At 39.2% G+C, this 18,123-nt stretch overlaps 1 protein-coding gene across 2 annotated transcripts in view; it reads left to right on the top strand.

Moving 5' to 3' along the window:
- The window catches only part of PARG (poly(ADP-ribose) glycohydrolase), a 174,689-nt gene that overhangs the window by 113,576 nt on the left and 42,990 nt on the right, over positions 1–18,123 (top strand). For both annotated transcript variants that reach the window (XM_088463078.1, XM_088463079.1), the window contains 3 exons: positions 11,104–11,183; positions 11,259–11,319; positions 14,846–14,921. In XM_088463078.1, coding sequence (XP_088319204.1) covers positions 11,104–11,183; positions 11,259–11,319; positions 14,846–14,921 — 217 coding nt within the window. The remainder of the gene's footprint in view (positions 1–11,103; positions 11,184–11,258; positions 11,320–14,845; positions 14,922–18,123) is intronic.

Genomic DNA, 18,123 nt, shown 5'->3' on the forward strand with positions numbered 1-18,123 from the left:
TGCATGAAACCCCCATGGCAACGAGCATAAACCCCCTTGCAACGAGCAGGTAATTTTAAAGTAATTAGAAGCCTTACTGTGGGGCATAAAATGGTGTCGGAGAAATATGTAAGTGGCACTTTGGTAATAGGCATTACAGTGTGTGGCATAATCTGTAATGGGCATTATGGTGTGTGGCATAATGTAAGTCACTATACCAGGGACGTCTGACTAGTGCACTGCCTTATGGCGGAGCAAGGACAAAATCCAGGTACAGGAAGGGAGGGGGCGCAAAATTGCTGCCTTGCACCGGGTGACGGATATCCTAGTTTCGGCCCTGGTATAACCCAAAGAGACAAGTAGCAGTTTGATACAAAAGATGAATACAGTGTCATTGGGCTAATAACAATTAATAGTCTTTAAATATTTTTAAAAGAACTAAAAAAGTGAGAATAAAAACACATGTATAATAAGCAACAAGGAGCTCCATATCGTTGCTCTACATGAACTTGCCTAAGAATTACAAACAAGATAAGCACCTGGCACTTTGCCATTTATCTATTTTGCCCTACTTTGCACTGGATATGTTAACTATGAAATGCTTCTTTTAATCCAATTGCATATTATACAGGTTTTTATTCTCGCTTTTTTAGTTATTTTGATATATTTATAGACTATTGTTGTTAGCCCAATAATACTGTTAATCTATTGTATCAATTCCCACTTGTCTCTCTACCAAAAAACAAGGGAATGTAATCTAATTGTTTTAGACCAGGCATGTCGCTCAAAATCCCAACTGGGCAGAATATTCAAGGTCTACGATGTGTGGGCCGCAACAAAAAAAAAAAAAGTCTTATATGCAATTTTGAAAGGTGTATTATTAATAAAAACCAATGCAGTGCCCCCTGTAGTAGTGCCCCTTATGCAATTCCACCCTGTATTAGAGCCCCTTTTGCAATGCCCTCTGAATTTGTGCCCATTATGCAATGCCCCTTATGCAGTTACCCTAGTAGTTCCCATTATGCAGTGCCCCAGTATTGCCCCTTATGCAGTAGTGCCTCTTATGCAATGCCCCAGTAATGCCCCTAGAAGTGTACCTCATGCATTGCCCCAGTAATGCCCCTTATGTCGTTCCCCCAGTAATGCCTCTTTATGCAGAGCCCCCAGTAATGCCTCTTTATGCAGAGACCCCAGTAATGCCCCTTTATGCAGAGACCCCAGTAATACCCATTTATGCAGAGACCCCAGTAATGCCCATTTATGCAGACCCCAATGATTCCCTTAGTAGTGCCCTCAGTAATACCCTTATGTTGTGCCCCCCAGTAATGCCCATTATGCAGAGCCACCGGTAATGTCCTTAGTAGTGCCCCTTATGCAGAGCCCCCAGTAATGCCCCTTATGCAGAGCCCCCAGTAATGCCTCTTATGCAATGCCCCAGTAATGCCCCTAGAAAGTGTACCTTATGCATTGCCCCAGTAATGCCCCTAGAAAGTGTACCTTATGATGTTGCCCCAGTAATGCCCCTTATGCAGAGCCCCCAGTAATGTCCTTAGTAGTGCCCCTTATGCAGAGCCCCCAGTAATGCCCCTTATGCAGAGCCCCCAGTAATGTCCTTAGTAGTGCTCCTTATGCACAGCCCCCAGTAATGTCCCTTTATGCAGAGCCCCCAGTAATGCCCCTTATGCAGAGGTCCCAGTAATCCCTCCTTATGCTGTGTTCCCTCCTAGTATAGAACAGGCCCTACTCACCTGTCTGTGCAGTACTTCCCTTTCTTCACGACGGCTGCTGGGCACCGCTCCAGTCCACGCTGTCCCGCGTAGACCTGCCGCTGACTGGATCTAATTAGTTCAAGAGCAGCAGATGTCACCCCCGCGCTGCATCACTGGGAACGCTGGCCTCTGAAGTGATCAGAGGCTTCTGAGAACACTGCTGCCAGCCTGTAAAGTAAACACTGGCCTCTGTGCTCCGATCGTGGCAGGTGTGTGTGCCGCATATTATATATATATATATATGTGAGTCTACACTCTGGGGCCGAAGAAAATGTTTATTCGGGCCGCATGTTTGACATGCCTGTTTTAGACTATAAGAGACCCATTTTGCTTGTGATAATATTGTGTGTACACAGGTTTACCTTCTAATTATCACTTTGCACAACTGCACTTGCACTTTATTACATTATCCATTTCTGAGTGTTTTTTAGTATACTTATTTAATATATATTGTTCACTAGAGTATATTAGAATTTCCTATTTGTAGCAAGTGACGACATTTCACACTCTTTTATATTTTATACGTTTATTGTTGATTATTAATGACTCCACATATTTAAGCACTAAAGTCGCTGCAATATATTTATATATTTTCTACTTTTTTCAGACAAGCAGTGGGGATTAATACCATTTTGTGCATTTAGGTATTGGCCATGAGGAAAGTAATCAAGTTATAGATTTTGCTATTCCACACAGTTACTGGGGCTGGTTCAATGCATTAATAAAATGTCAAATTGATTTATAGGCGTGGCTCAGGCAGCCAAATGTAATGCTTCCTAAAACAACCTTGTAAATTCGATTAGATCTTATTAATAGTAATATAAATTTATGGAAGGATTTTTGGAAAATTGCACACAGTATTTGTTTTTCCAAGGGAGGGAAGTGTTCTTTTATCAACCGTTTTTTAAGTCTGAAATGCTCTGCAATGCAGATGAGGGAGACTGGATAATTTACATACTTGCCCAGTATCCAGTGAACTGTAGAAATTCAATTGACAGAAGAGATTGAGAAAAAATTGTAAGTGACATCCTACTTGACTATAATTAACCTGTTGAGCTCAAGTTGATATATGGCTCTGAAAAGTCTGGAGCAAATGTAGTTTTGGTTGTTTGTAATTGCAAGCTTTAAATAGTTATGTTAGGTGATTAGTTTTAGGTAATAATTGAAGAATTTACTTTGGCAACCTGTGCTTTTCCAACTGTTGCAGAGCTTATAATGCCATAGAAGATTCTTGGGGGCTGAAGGGATGTCTACTCGGCTTGATGTTGACCGAGAAACAGTTTATGTACAGTGCATCCGGAAAGTATTCACAACGCTTCACTTTTTCCACATTTTGTTATGTTACAGCCTTATTCCAAAATGGAATAAATTCATTTTTGTCCTCAAAATTCTACACGATATACCCCATAATGACAATGTGTAAAAAGTTTTTTTGAGATTTTTGCTAATTTAATTAAAAAAAAACACTAAAGGTGCATACACACGTAACGATTTTGTAACGATTTTCTGTCCAGATTTTCCCTTGAAAAAGTGAACGATTTTTTGAAGTGTAATGAACGATTTTTACAACGATGAACGAAAAATGTTCCTTCCCTTAATGAAAATCGTTATGTTGGACAGTCTGAAATGGACGATAAACTACAAACAGGAGCGCGCTTGAACGATTATCGTTCATCGTTATAACTCAGAAACTGAATGATTCTTTGAACGTTAACAACAAATCGTTCAAAAAATCGTTACGTGTGTATGCACCTTAAGAAATCACATGTACATAAGTATTCACAGCCTTTGCCATGAAGCTCAAAATTGAACTCAAGTGCATCCTGTTTCCACTGATCATCCTTGAGATGTTCTTACGGTTTAATTGTAGTCCCCCTGTGGTAAATTCAGTTGATTGGACATGATTTAGAAAGGCATACGCCTGTCTATATAATGTCCCACACTTGGCAGTGCATGTCAGAGCACAAACCAAGCCTGAAGTCCAAGGAATTGTATGTAGACCTCCGAGACGGGATTGTCCCGAGCATCAAATCTGGGGAAGGGTACAGAAAAATATCTGCTGCTTTGAAGGTCCCAATGAGCACATGGTCTCCATCATCCGTAAATGGAAGAAGTTTGGAACCACCAGGACTCTTCCTAGAGTTGGCCGGCCGTCTACACTGAGCGATCTGGGGAGAAGGGCTCTAGTCAGGGAGATGGCCAAGATCCCGATGGTCACTCTGTCAAAGCTACAACATTCATCTGTGGAGAGAGGAGAACCTTCCAGAAGGACAAATATCTCTGCAGCAATCCACCAATCAGGCCTGTATGGTAGAGTGGCCAGACAGAAGCCACTCCTTTGGAAAAAAGCACATGGCAGCCTGCCTGGAGTTTGCCAAAATGCATCTGAAGGACTCTCAGTTCATGAGAGACAAAGATTGTACTCTTTGGCATGAATGCCAGGTGTTATGTTTGGAGGAAACCGGGCACCGCTCATCACCAGGCCAATACCATACCTACAGTGAAGCATGGTGGTGGCAGCATCATGCTGTGGGGATGTTTTTCAGTGGCAGGAACTGGGAGACTAGCCAGGATAGAGGGAAAGATGAATGCAGCAATGTACAGAGACATCCTGGATGAAAACCTGCGCCAGAGTGCTCATGACCGCAGACTGGGGTGGCGGTTCATCTTCAGCAGGACAACGACCCTAAGCACACAGCCAAGATATCAAATGAGTGGCTTCAGGACAACTCTGTGAATGTCCTTGAGTGGCCCAGCCAGAGCCCAGACTTGAAACCAATTGAACATCTCTGAAGAGATCTGAAAATGGCTGTGCACTGACGCCTCCCTATCCAACCTGATGGAGCTTGAGAGGTGCTGCAAAGAGCAATAGGCAAAACTGCCCAAAAATAGGTGTGCCAAGCTTGTGGCATCATATTCAAAAAGTGAGATAAAGGATGACAAAAACAGGTGCTAAATGAAATCAAAAGTGCAGCTGTGGGTGATGCAGAACAGAGTACAACACCCAATACTCCAAGATCATATAATACAATTAAGTGAATTCATCACTTAACAGTGCTCTCCCAATATACAAGTTTACACTCAAAATAACAAATGGAAGATAATCACCATATAAATGGTAATGTCCACATTAGTATATGGATCTCCTTGATATTCCTTGTAGTAAAATATCCTTAGTAAATGACTGGCAGAATTGTTCCACCTCCACTCGTACTTGTCAGGACAGCATCAGCATGGGAGGACACATGGGAACAGGGGAAAACAATATATAGTGCAGATCAACCTTTTTTTAAAGGACTTTTTAATAATATTTTGCACTTACAATGTGCATAACAGCAGCCTTTTCCCATCCCAGCCTCTCTCTCCCGTCACAGCACTGGTCCCCTCTCCCCACCTCACACTTGCTTTGGGGCTGGGAGCCTGGCCTGCCGAGGGGCGCTGCCCCCAGTTTTCAGTTCCGGGTCTCCGCACCAATTGCCCTGCACAGCGCACTGCCAGTGCGACGTGACTTCATGCTTCATGTCACCCGGCCCAGCAGCTGTCTATACTAAGCCATAGGAGCCGTGGCCCACCCTACTGTGCCGCATAACCAGTGTATCTATAGAACAAGCCCTGCTTCCATTAAATGACTTCTACTGTATTTATATGAAACAGCTAGTAGTAACCGTAGTAATAGTAGCATTCACAAATGTGCTTATTTTTGCCGTGGGGGTTACAATTTTTTTTATTTCCTGTTTTGAAGGATAATCAGTAGCCAGCAAGATATTTTGTAATTGTATTTTGCCTTCTCTGTATTCTGCACATTTTTGTACAGTTTTAGGGCTCTGTCATACATGTGTTTTACGCATTGCTCTCAGTATTTTGCAGTGTCACTGATGGCATCTGAGAAGCAACTTCTACATCTCTTTGGTAATGACCAGAGGGAGACTGAGGGAAATAATATAGGGGAGAGTATCCTTAATTGACAGCAGGATGTTTATAATTTGTTTCATAGAGCATATTTGTCTGCATATCACTGAATGTTTTAGCACTAACTGAGTTTTTGTCTTCCTGTAAATAGTTTGCAAGTGTAGCCTGATCGTTTGCAAAACACTATTAAATACTGTACCCACTAATGACCTGTAAATATGCAACAGGTATCCCATGAGCATCTTCAAATATTGAATGCCGATTCCTTCCCCCCCCCTTTATTTACTAATACTGTAAAATTCAAAAACATTTTTAAATGTTAATTATTATATTAAATATAAATATTTCGATTTTTATTTTTTATTTATTTTTTTTTAAATATAGTGCTGGTCTGGTACCCAATATACGATATATAGTCCGATATATCGTTTTGTCACTGATGGGAAACAATATATTTTACACATCGTATAGTACGTATGCCCAATCCGTCGTTCTCAGGCCATTGTTCATCGAATTGTCCCATCTGATGTGCTGCACAATTTCACGGGCAACACGGTGCTGTTACATGCAGCATGTAACAATACATTGCGCAGTCGTATGCTGGACCATGTAGTGTGTACGGCTACGCAATGTATTATTAAATCGCATCACTGGGTTGCCCCGTCATAAGGAGTGTACCCAGCTATAGAGCATTTTGATTATTTTTGGTGTGTTTGATTTTTAAACTTTAACGTTTTATTGTATGAACATGAGAAACTTGGTAACAAACAAAACATGGTCAGTACATTTACAGAAACCAAAAGTGTAGGCAGTTAAAGTGACTGAGAAGTATTATAGCAAGAAAGAGAGAGAAGGGAGGAGAGGAGGCCAGTTGATGCAGGCTTTAACCAATGGAAAGGTGGGATATCAAGAATGGAGAAGCTAGTAGCTATGGGGAGCTCGGCCTCAACATGGATGGTCCAGGGGGCTATCATAACACTCAAGCAACAGGGAATAAACAACCAATTGATGAAGGTTTAAGCAAGGAAAAGCACAAGAGGGTAGAGGGCCCTGCTCGTGAGCGTTTACATTCTAATTGGGAGGTGCAGACAAACAGACGTGACACAAATCGGGTAGGCAGGGAGGAAGGAGCATGTGGCAGCAGGTTAGGATGAGAGCTGGAAGGCCTTGGTGAAGTAGTGGGAGAGAGTTCCAGAGGTAGGGAGCAGCACGGGCAAAATATTGGAGACGGGAGTGTGAGGAAGTAATCAGTTTGCAGGAGAGGCGGCGTGCATTATTTGAGCGAAGAGGGCGGATGGGAGTGTGAAGGGAGATGAGGTCAGAGATGTAATAGAGTACACTCTATAGAAAATTAACAAGATAAAGATGTCAAATCACATAATCATGTAATTTTTCTATAGAGTGTATTTTCATCACTCATTTTATGATTGGGTTCTTTATTAAAAGCTTTGTGTCTGTTCACATTCATTAATAATATTTTGTTTGAGTGCCCCAAAAAATGGTTTGTCTTTTATTTGCCTCTATGCAAATTAGTCATGTGTATAACATAAATTCTATGGGAGCACCACCAACATGGTGTCATCTAGATTTCATAGACCATTACGTTGGTTCTTGAGAGTAATATTTTCTGTTGGACATCTCACTCTATTTTCACTTGTGCGGACTCACTATCGATATTACTATGTAAATAGAGTAGGAGGTGAGGTTGGTTTCTAGTTTGTTTAATCAATTTTTGTCGAATGTGAGACATGAGGGTTTAGGTGAGAGAGTAATGGAGGGTACACCCTAGGATGATGGATCTGTCCGTATAATAACCCACCGTCTGAGTGGCCGATTGGTAAGCTATATACACTTTTCAATCAGCTGCTCAATGTATCTGGGCTGACATCAGACCTGGGCGGGCTTTTGAATTTGCCACTTGTGATGTCCGTGTCGGCGATCCCTGCAGCCAGTGTAAGGATGGTCAGCGGGTTGCCTGTACACTCGTGCAGATCTTTCAGATATATCGGCATCTGCTGTGCACTCGCAATATATTGTTCGTTGATAGAACAATATATCGCCAAGTGTGTACCCAGCTTAAAGAGTAAAGTGGAAAGCTTGGCATTTGAATATCATCGACCACTCTAATACCATAGGATTGTGGACTTCTTTCCAGTAACCCTGGATCCATGAACAGGACGACCATGTGTGCAGCAGGTTACTTCGCTTTCCACATAAGTGCCTAGCACAATTCAGAAGTGGTAGGATAAATAGAGCTAAGGAGCATCTTGATTCTTATTGCAGAGCTTGTCAGTGAAAGGGTTATCCCACTATCAGAATCCAAACACAGGCTGTGTTTATATATTGAGTTTAACTTTATGGCTTCTAAACCTTTTGTTCTGTCTGTACTACAGAATTCTGCATGCCTAAATGTCTATTAAAAGATCTCTGATTTGATTAGCATTGATCCCCTGAAAGATGGAATACAGAGGATAAACAGTCTCTTCCTTGGCTGGCAGTTGGGATGCCTGCATCTGTCTCCCTGCTAAATTATAGCATGGGTACGTACGTGGCAGTTTGACAGATGCTCTTACAAAACAAAGAAATAAATATGAGAGAGATCTGACTCACTGGAGGAAAAATCTTCCCTGCAAGTAATTTGTCAGTGACTTAATTTCTGAAAAAGCCTTTCCTTGCCGCTAAATTTATTTATCAATGTCCCTTAATTGGAAATATTCTGAACATTTGAATTTCTTCATTCACAACTCCAGCTGAGCAGATGTGTGCGCAAGTTGTCTAATTGTCAGGGGTTGGGAGGGGGGAGTATATGCTGCCAATATAATAAAACTAACAGTAAATAGATAACTTAAGGCTACATTCCTAATTTCATTTGACATGCGGTTTAGAAACTAATGTATAGTTTCCAACTATTTTGAAACGTGTCAAACGTACTGAAATAGAACAAGTGCATTTCAAACGCTGCACCCCAACATATGCTCTCAATTGGTGCAGTGATTTGTAGTTCGCCTAAAACACATCAATCTAATGACCGTACTCTGTGAGACACAAAGATGGTGTCGCAGGGTATTTTTTATTTTGTGTTGAAATGCTATAAAACCTTTGCATAGACAGCATTTGAATTTTAAACGCGTGCACAACTGGAGTGCAGGGGCAGATTTTTAATGCGCTTGCTAACTACTTTCTGGGGGGGTATAAAATTACATATGTAAAATTCTGTTCTGTTGGAATCCACTTCGTATATGAGCAAAGCCTCCAGTAATTATTACCATTTAGCCTTCTATAAACATTAAGTAAACAGACAAATTGAAGCACCACCATTGTTATATATGAGAGAGAATTAGTGTGTGTATATATAATATATACAGCGTGTGTGAGAGAGAGAGAATTTGTGTGTATGTATATATGTGTGTGTGTATATATATATATATATATATATATATATATATATATATATATATATTGTGTGTGTGTTTAATAATTTTATTTCTATTTTTTTGCTTTCTTTCCAAATAAGACCACCTCGGACATGTTTGTGTAAAAAAATTTCATTGCTCACAGGAACGTGTAAAATTTGCCGGTTGAGCCTAGTTCAACAGGAAAGCACAAAAGTACTTTACTTGGTGAACACTGTACCTGATTACATGGGAAAATAATCTCCTTGGTGAAATCCTATAGGAACATTTGAAAAAAAAATAAAAAAATTTGACCAACCGTTTAAATGTTCTAGGCGCTCTTAAGTTATTACTAAAGTTAAAATCTAGCATTGATGAGGTTAAACATTTGTGTGTCAGAATGATGAATTTACACCTTTTGTCTTTGCATGTTTTGTTTAAGCCACCAACATGCAATATTATCATTTGCATTTATGCCCCATAATTCCTGGATATAATGTTTTCCCTGTATACATTTGTGTTGTTTTAATAGCCTACTGGGAAATGTGATCACTACTTCTCTATTAGTTTTTTTTTTTTAAAGATTAATATTCAAATAATTTGAGGTATGAATTTGCTATTCACATATATTTAAGTTCCAGATGTAAGGAACATTGGCCCCTAATGTCTGTAGTGTAAAGGTTTTTGTTGTTGTTTTTTTCTCTTTGTAAAAGCTGAATTGAAAAACTAGTGGTAGTCAAATAGGGACATTGATAACAAATACCCAGAAAAATATGCCTATTCTCCATTGATGGCCTTAAATTGAGGTCCAGTCCACATTAAATGATAATAGCTGTCTAAGCAATGACTGCTAATAATAATAATTGCTAATAGACTTTGTTGATTAGAATGCCTATAGTTCTTCCTCTCCAGGATAATCACATCACAAGGGAAAAGCAACAGCTTGAAGTTTGGTTTTGGCTACGCATTTCCATTCAGAGATAAATTGTGTTCTCAATGATATGACCAACTGTCTTGATCTATTCTCCTCCTGTTTACCCACAGCACAAAGTTATTTTTTTCCTAAGCCTTCTGACCAGCCCACCGTTCTCTGGCCACGCAAAACTACTGATTTCCCCTTCTCGACAAAGTATATGCAAGCAAGCCCACAAAGAGCTGAGAATTGTCTTTTTATACATATACGAGGAACAGTCACTGTTTACTTGTGAATAGTTTTGTTAGTAATGTCACTCAACCACGTAAAATTATCATTTTTATCTCATACAGCTTTTATTTGCCTGTCCTGCGCATGACCGAAAGTGCAAATCCTATGAAGGTCACACAGACCATTTTATTCCTTATGCATTCAGTAATGTTTCACTGAGGGTATAGACTTTTATTGTTTTACTTTTTATTATTTTCCCTTTTCATTTAACCATCCAGGCAATCAAACTGTGGGCACATGGGCTATCCAGCATGACTCAAGATTGTTGTGAAATAATAAATTGATCACAATCTTTGAAACATGTAGCCCAAGGTGATTTTCTATGCTGTTGTTTGAAACCATTGTTAAGACATTGGTTTTTATGGTACTATGTTTGTACTCCGAAGATGCTTTTATTCCCTACTAGAATCCTGGGGCAAACCCTTGCTCTAATGTAAGTCACCATTAATGGATTGGGTTAATCTTGCTTTAAGCTTAAACACATAATGTTGTGTACATGTTATTACAAGAGATGCATACTGTGTGGTTTGGATTGTACCCTACCAATGGCCTGCAGGTCCTAAAAGGCAGACATTACAGAGAATGCAATGCACAAAAAGCTTTCATTTGACAATTGATGTTCTCCCTATTGTGTATGTGCAGTCTGCTGTCAGTAAGTCAGTGTGCACACTCTCTGCAATACACGTTTATGTGGGGTTTGATATTATAGCTTTTGTTCTCATGGTAAGGATTTTCTTATGTAACCGTGGGTAATAAGATCCAAAAGATATTAACAGAATAATATGTTTATACTAGTGCAACTGTAACTTTTTTATTTAGCACATTTAAGACTCAAACTTTTGCATTTCAGGTTGTTTGAAGGAAAAAGTCCAAAGAAAGCAGAAAAGCTGAAAACGTTATTCTGTTACTTTCGGAGAGTCACAGAAAAAGGTGAGTTTGACTGTTCAACCTGAGAAGTTTTACCAAGCAATTCATTGATTATTTACATGTGCTATTTTCTTTCAGTGCCTTCGGGTTTGGTGACATTCACAAGGCAAAGCCTTAATCATTTTCCTGAGTGGGAGAAGTAAGTAGGTTTCCTTTTATATTCCCGTGTGTTCAGTTCACTATCCTCAGTTGAAATTTTTGGAGGACTGTCATCATGGCAAGCAGCGTGCATTGACTAAAGTAATTACATCTCAGTCTTTCCCATTCCCATCTGTAGAGTACTATAACTACTTAACTGATTCATGTTTTCCCAAAAAACCTGTCAGAATTTATTTTTTTTTGTTAACAAACGGTAATTTAAGTTTAGAATGTATTTTTAAAAATATATTTATTTTATTTAAATAAATAATTATGTCCGTAGGCCCCTATTGTAAATTCTCCCCCCACATTATCACCCCTCTAGTGGTAATGGATCCAAGTGACAGAGCCCCCACCCCCAGTTTCAATGGGCCCCCACTGTAGTAGTGACCCCCCCCCATATATCACTGTATATGCAATTGTGTATTTATAATTTATTCACCACCCCCATCACAAAAAAACTTTTTGTGGGACATACCTGCCCCAGTGTCAAAAGATGTGCCTCCCAATATCGACCCTCTCCCCGTGTCATAGCCCCAACCCCTCATTTTATTATGAGGCAGGGGAGTTTATCATCAATTCCCCCCCCCTGTTGCAACTGATCTCTGCACTTGCAGAGATACGCATATTAGTTCTCGGAGAGGAACTATGTTGCCCCCCTCGCACTTCAATTTCACTGCATGCGCCCCAGAGTGCCGTTTACACAGCGTCCTGAAGTACGATTCCAGCAGTGATGTCGGCGGTCACAGACCGGTACATCCCTGCTGGGGGGCTGGATCAGGAGGAAGAAATCCGTTCTGCACATGTCCAGAACAGGTTTCCTCATGACCAGTCATGGGGTGGTTTAGTTTACCCTTTGTTGAGCCCATTAATGTTGACGTCTCTAAGCCAATAGCTAAATAATTAAATCTCTGGATAGTTTGGCTAGACTCAGTGGGGTCACATTGCTTAAAACAATAAAAAATCTAATTTCAAGTGGGAGAAACCACAAAGCTTGTCATGTTTTTTTTTTCACCACAATCTGAGATGGATTGAACTTTTCTCGCCCCATTTTCCCCTCCCCATCACAATATTGTTTAAACACTGCTGCAAGCTTCCATACCATCGCATATCTCTTTTATCTGTAAGCCTATATAGCATACTATAAAACATTTAATATCTGTAAAAAGCATAATGTGTTATGAGAATAGACAGGAAACTTTGATAACAATGTCATTACCATTTTCCCAAGTATTTTACGGAAATACCAGATGTTTGTCTGGTTACGTTGTTAAGATTCCAATCTAGATCTATTCTAATCGAGGTAGTTCAAAAAGTCCATTACTCAACATACTTTGAGTACTGGCTACTTTTGTCATTGTTAATTCAATAAAATATTTTACATTTTTACATTAGTTACTTGTGATGAATTTAGTCTGGCAGTACACTATACATTGAAGCGCCTATGGATTACTGAATTTAGATTTTATCCGGATTTCAAGGAACTACCTATTACAATTATTGTCAAGATCTGCAAATGTGATTTTCATATTAGATCTTAAATACAAACACAAAAACATATTTTATTTACTACTATATTAGACATATAAGCTACAATGTATTTGATCATAATATCCTTCTTTTGCAAAATAACCCTATAATCAAGTTGTGAGATCAGACCTCATAGCTTACAAATGTATTCCTTTAGTTAATCATCTTACTGCACAGCCTCCTGATGGGAAAATGTAATGAGCTGCGATTTTATCCGAATACTAACCATGTAAACTGTTTTTCTACCGAAGAACCTTTGATAGGTCTTTGTTTTTGCAAAATACACCTAAAAGCATTAAATACATAAAATATTTTACATTTTATTTATTTAAGCCTTACAAGGATATTAGAAGCCAACTCTGAGTGCCAATGTGAGTGTAAGAGCATCCGGCCCCGTAACCTTGGTGACTTTCAGTATCTTTAGAATTTACAGTGCAGAATACATATCCCCTATATTTTGTTTAATAGATAGAGGGGTAGATAAAATGGAGAGAGATAAAGCGGTCTATGTGCTAAGCCTTGGAGAGAGATAAAGTACCAACCAATCGGCTCCTGTCAATTTTTAAACCCTGCCTGTAAAGTGACATTTTAGAGCTGATTGGTTGGTACTTTCTCTCTCCAAGGCTCAGTACATAGACCCCAAAGTACCAACCAATTGGCTCCTGTCATTTTTCAAACACAGCCTGTAAAGTGACAGTTAAGAGATTAGTATGGTTTCCTTTTTTTTTTTCTTCTCTCTCTCCAAGGCTTAGTACATCTCCCCCCAAGTACTGTATTTATACTTTGTGAACAGCTTAGATGTTCAAGTAATGTGTATAATATTTGGAGAAAATATTTCTGAAAACTGTGTTTTGATGCTATTAATGCATCAATAGGAACCTTTTGTCTTTCCTAAAGAATAGCGGTATTAGAAGTATATTAGCAATCACCTTGAATATATGCAAATATTTAATGAAAGCATTTTCTCTAGACTGAGTGTGCATAGTATATATTTCTCACTGCTATAGAAATACTTGCAGCAAAAAACACTACAGGCACAGTAATATATCCTTGTATTTGGTGATGCAAGAACACCTACTCAGTGAGCAGAGATGTAATTGTTCCTATGCTGATTCACTTTATCAGTTTGTTTTCTTATTGTCTCAATTCCCACAGTAGTTTCTAGAGTTAGATCCACTTCAATGTTCTATTTGACATTCTGGAATTTATTTATGATTATGAAGTAGTAGTATTTTAAAGAATATTATCTTCACTTTGCATCAAGAAAAAGAGAGTAATAAACAGAATTTACTCTTGGCTGCAAGATTTTTATTTCTAATATTGCACATCCCCAACTACAGTATAATTTCAGTTTTATGTATTTAATACAGGTATGGAATAGGTCTTCCAGAATACTTTGGTATTTTTAACAGTTTGGAGCTCAGTGCCTAAAGTATACAAGATTGCAGCATAAAATAATCCATCCTTTCCCTCACTACCCCTCGCAGTCCCCTCTTGATTTGATTATTTAGCAGTGCTCAGCTCAGTGATTGTACTTGATGACAGTTAAAGATCATTTGAGTGTAAATCCGGGTACACACTAGACGATCCGTTGTCCATCCGGTGGATCAGAGTGACCTATCGGGCACATCCTCTAATGTGTACCCACTATGTCGCTGACTATGTGCACTCCCGTGCGTCGTCTGTGATATCCTCAGACAGCCCTGCATGCTGGTCCGTAGGGCGATATAGTCAGTGAGGGCAATGCATCGCCATCACTGCACGCATCGGCAAGTGTGTATGGACTTGCCAATGCCGACTGCCTCATCTGATCCCGTCTCTGACGAGGTTGGGCATATACCTTCCCTCTGATTATCACTCAACAGCAGTGACTCTTTACTTGTGTGTTATTTGTTATTTTACGGTTTTTTCAGAACTTTTTTTGGTTAAAAGTAATAATTTTTGCTAGTTGTCTCTGCAAATGTTGCATATACATATGTCATATTACATTTGTTCAGATCACCCAAGAAGCTTAACAAGCTCCACATTACGTGTGAAGGTTCGATTGAAGGTAATGGACATGGAATGTTACAGGTGAGTACTGGGGTTTCCGTGACCGTGTTCTAGATCCCTTTCTGATGTTTCTGCAGCAGGTTAAATAAAGATAGGGGGCTCTATGCCTGAGAGGGTGGCAAATGATTGGTAACTCGTGGCTCATTTTATTTAACTTTTTTCTTTTTCTCTTTTTTCTACTCACTCTTTAAAACGTGTTCTTTCACTTCCATGAACCCAGTATTCATACTGATGGTTTCCCTGCACTGTGTTACAGCATTAGGTTTTCTTATTTGGATTTTCCTTCTGCCCACCACACATTCACATTCTGAAATTCTTGGCAGCTATCTATGCATTTGATGCGTTCCCTTAGCTGCTGTGATTTAGTAATGCCTTGTACGTCAGCAGAGAATAATAAATTCCCATTCCGAGTGTTTTGACAGAGGCAAAGTGGTCCCTGGGACTTTTTATCCCACCGTGTGTTGTAGGCCAGTGATCCTTTTCTTATAAATGACACGGAATCATATGGCATGGACAGCTAAAGGCCAATAGGTTTGGTTGTTGATGTGAGATTGATAGATCTGTCTTTGCAAACTGTGTTTATTAGGGCATGGAAGTGTGATAGGAAATCTAAAGACATTGCTGTCGGTTAGATGAAGAGCTTTCTGTTTCTCACTTTTTTTTTTTGTACTCTTTTATATTGTTAACTAATGTAAATGTTTAGCTGTTAAGTTCCCTTGTGAAGTTTTGGCCTTCTATAAAAAGGCTTCGGTTTTACATCATCCAGTTGCAGTAGTGCAGTTGCTGGTTTATTTGATCCTGTGCAATCTCCACTGAATTTGAGGCATGATCTTTTTTAGGTTTCCTCAATCCTTGGCATTTGCTATTTGGATATCTAGTGCGGAATTCAATTAGCCGCAATAAGCTGGTTTTTCGTGAAAAACGTCTAATCGTGCATTTTATACTTATCGCGCAATCCTATTTCCGCGGGTACAAATTTTGACATGCAGTTTTCACAACTTCGTTTTCACAACCTCCTGAGCAGGTGAAAAGTTGCGGAAAAATCCCTATTTCTAGGTAAAAATGTCAGGACCTGGTTCAGAATCACTAGGACATCCTCCTTAATGACTAATTGGGCAAAAATTATTTTTTAATTAGCTTAATTTGGCTAATAATGACATGTAATTTTTTTGGGGGGGGGTGAAAAAGTGCAAATTGCAGGAAAATGGGTTAATTGATGTGGGAAAGGCATATGGGGGGGTGCTATATGTATGGGACCGGTGTTTTTAAGATTGCAGGTGGGTGTTAGAGGTGTTCAGATGTGTCAACATATATCCTTCCTGTGCTACAAGTCTCGTTACACAAAACACGCGCGTTCCGTGTGATTTGGTAGCACAGAGTGTCTTTTCGTGCAGTCTTCTAGCTTCAAATGCGTATTTTTAGAGGTGTGCAGATGTGGCCACATAAATCTATCCTCCCTGTGCTACAAGTCGCTTTACACATAACGGGTGAGTTCAGTGTGACTTGGTAGCGCCGAGCGTCTCTTCGTGCAATCTTTTACCTTCAAATGCGTCTTAAAATGATATGCAGCATGCCTGTGTTCTGGGTGTAACTGCGGGTGTATGTGCATGCTAAATGCTACGTTATAGTATCAGCGGCTGTGACACTGTAACGTAGCGTTTTGCTAGCAGATACACCCGCAGTTACACATAGGCATGCAACATATCATTATAATCAGCAGAAGCTGCTTGTGCATTCTATCCACACCGCTGTGCGAATAAGACGCATATAAAGTGTCATTAAATGAGACAAATATATACTTATAGGCAGTTTTATGCACCCCCAATTGAAAAAGAATATTTATTTTGCCAAAAAAAACAAACAAACAATTGCTTTCTATCATTATTATTTGACTATTTTAGAAATATGCATAAAACAGCTATGTGACACAATTTAATAACCCCAAATACTTTCATTAGGGCCACTAATACACTTCTATATTATTATCCTATTGTATATAACTTTGCCTTTTTTGGGGGTACAGGCAGATTTCCTCAGTTTCACCTATACTTAAAGAAAAGGAAAGATGGTGCACTGTAATTCAAATGTTGTCCAGTATGGGAACCAGCTGCTGACACCTGAGGGATCTTGCACAAACCCTCACAAAAAACCACAAAATGTAAAAGAGGTGTCTGTGCTAGTTCCAATACAAAATAACCCAAGACTGTATAATTATAAAAATGTATTCAACATATATTGGTTAAACATGTATAAGAGAACTGCAGTTCAAACTAAAAACACATACATACATTAAGCATTAATACACAATATAAATGTGCCTCTAATCAATATGACCTGTTGCAAAAAAGAACTAACACAATGTTGCTATTACAGGTTGAGTCTCCCATATCCAAAATGCTTGGGACCAGGGGTATTTTGGATATCGGAATATTCCGTTGTTTGGAATAATTGCATACCATATTGAAATGTCTTGGGTATAGGGCCCAAATCTAACCACAGAATGCATTTATGATTCATATACACCTTATACACACAGCCAGCAGGTCATTTTATACAATATTTTCAATAATTTTGTGGCTCAACCAAAGTTTGTGTAGATACATGAAATTCATTTATATGTCATATACACCTTATACAAACAGCCTATAGGTCATTTTATACTTTATTTTTAATAATTTTGTGCCTTAAACAAAGTTTGTGTACATTAAACCATCAAAAATCAAAGTTTTCACTATCTCAGTCATGCTAAAAATATTCCGTATTTCGGAATATTTGGATATGGGAGACTCAACCTGTATTGAACTACACAATGCGTCTATGCGACGCTTCAATAGAATGAGACCAGTGTAAAATTCAGTCCCCTCTATATACCTTATATGGAATAGATCATATACATCAGGAAAAGAGGCTTTAGATGTGAAACGATATATTGATGTATAGTCGCCATACGAGATTATTTGTGGAATGAGCCACCTGTCCAATGCAAAAGCTCATGCATATATTGTATGACCACAATGCGTTCATTCCATATCATAAGAAAATCGGGAATCAACCTGACTATCGCACAATCCTGCGTCATGTTCTGGATCACAGAGCTCCAGCTTATTATGTGTTAAGTTGCTCACAATAGATCCACGTTCTGGTGTCTCCTTATGGTGGCACTGCTCCAGCTGCACCCATCCAGGTCAGGGAAATAAAATGTGACACTGTCCTTGGATTAGCG

The sequence above is a fragment of the Taudactylus pleione genome, unplaced genomic scaffold (genome assembly GCF_031769625.1).
Source record: "Taudactylus pleione unplaced genomic scaffold, aTauple2 ptg001314l, whole genome shotgun sequence".
In the NCBI taxonomy this organism is placed as follows: Eukaryota; Metazoa; Chordata; class Amphibia; order Anura; family Myobatrachidae; genus Taudactylus; species Taudactylus pleione.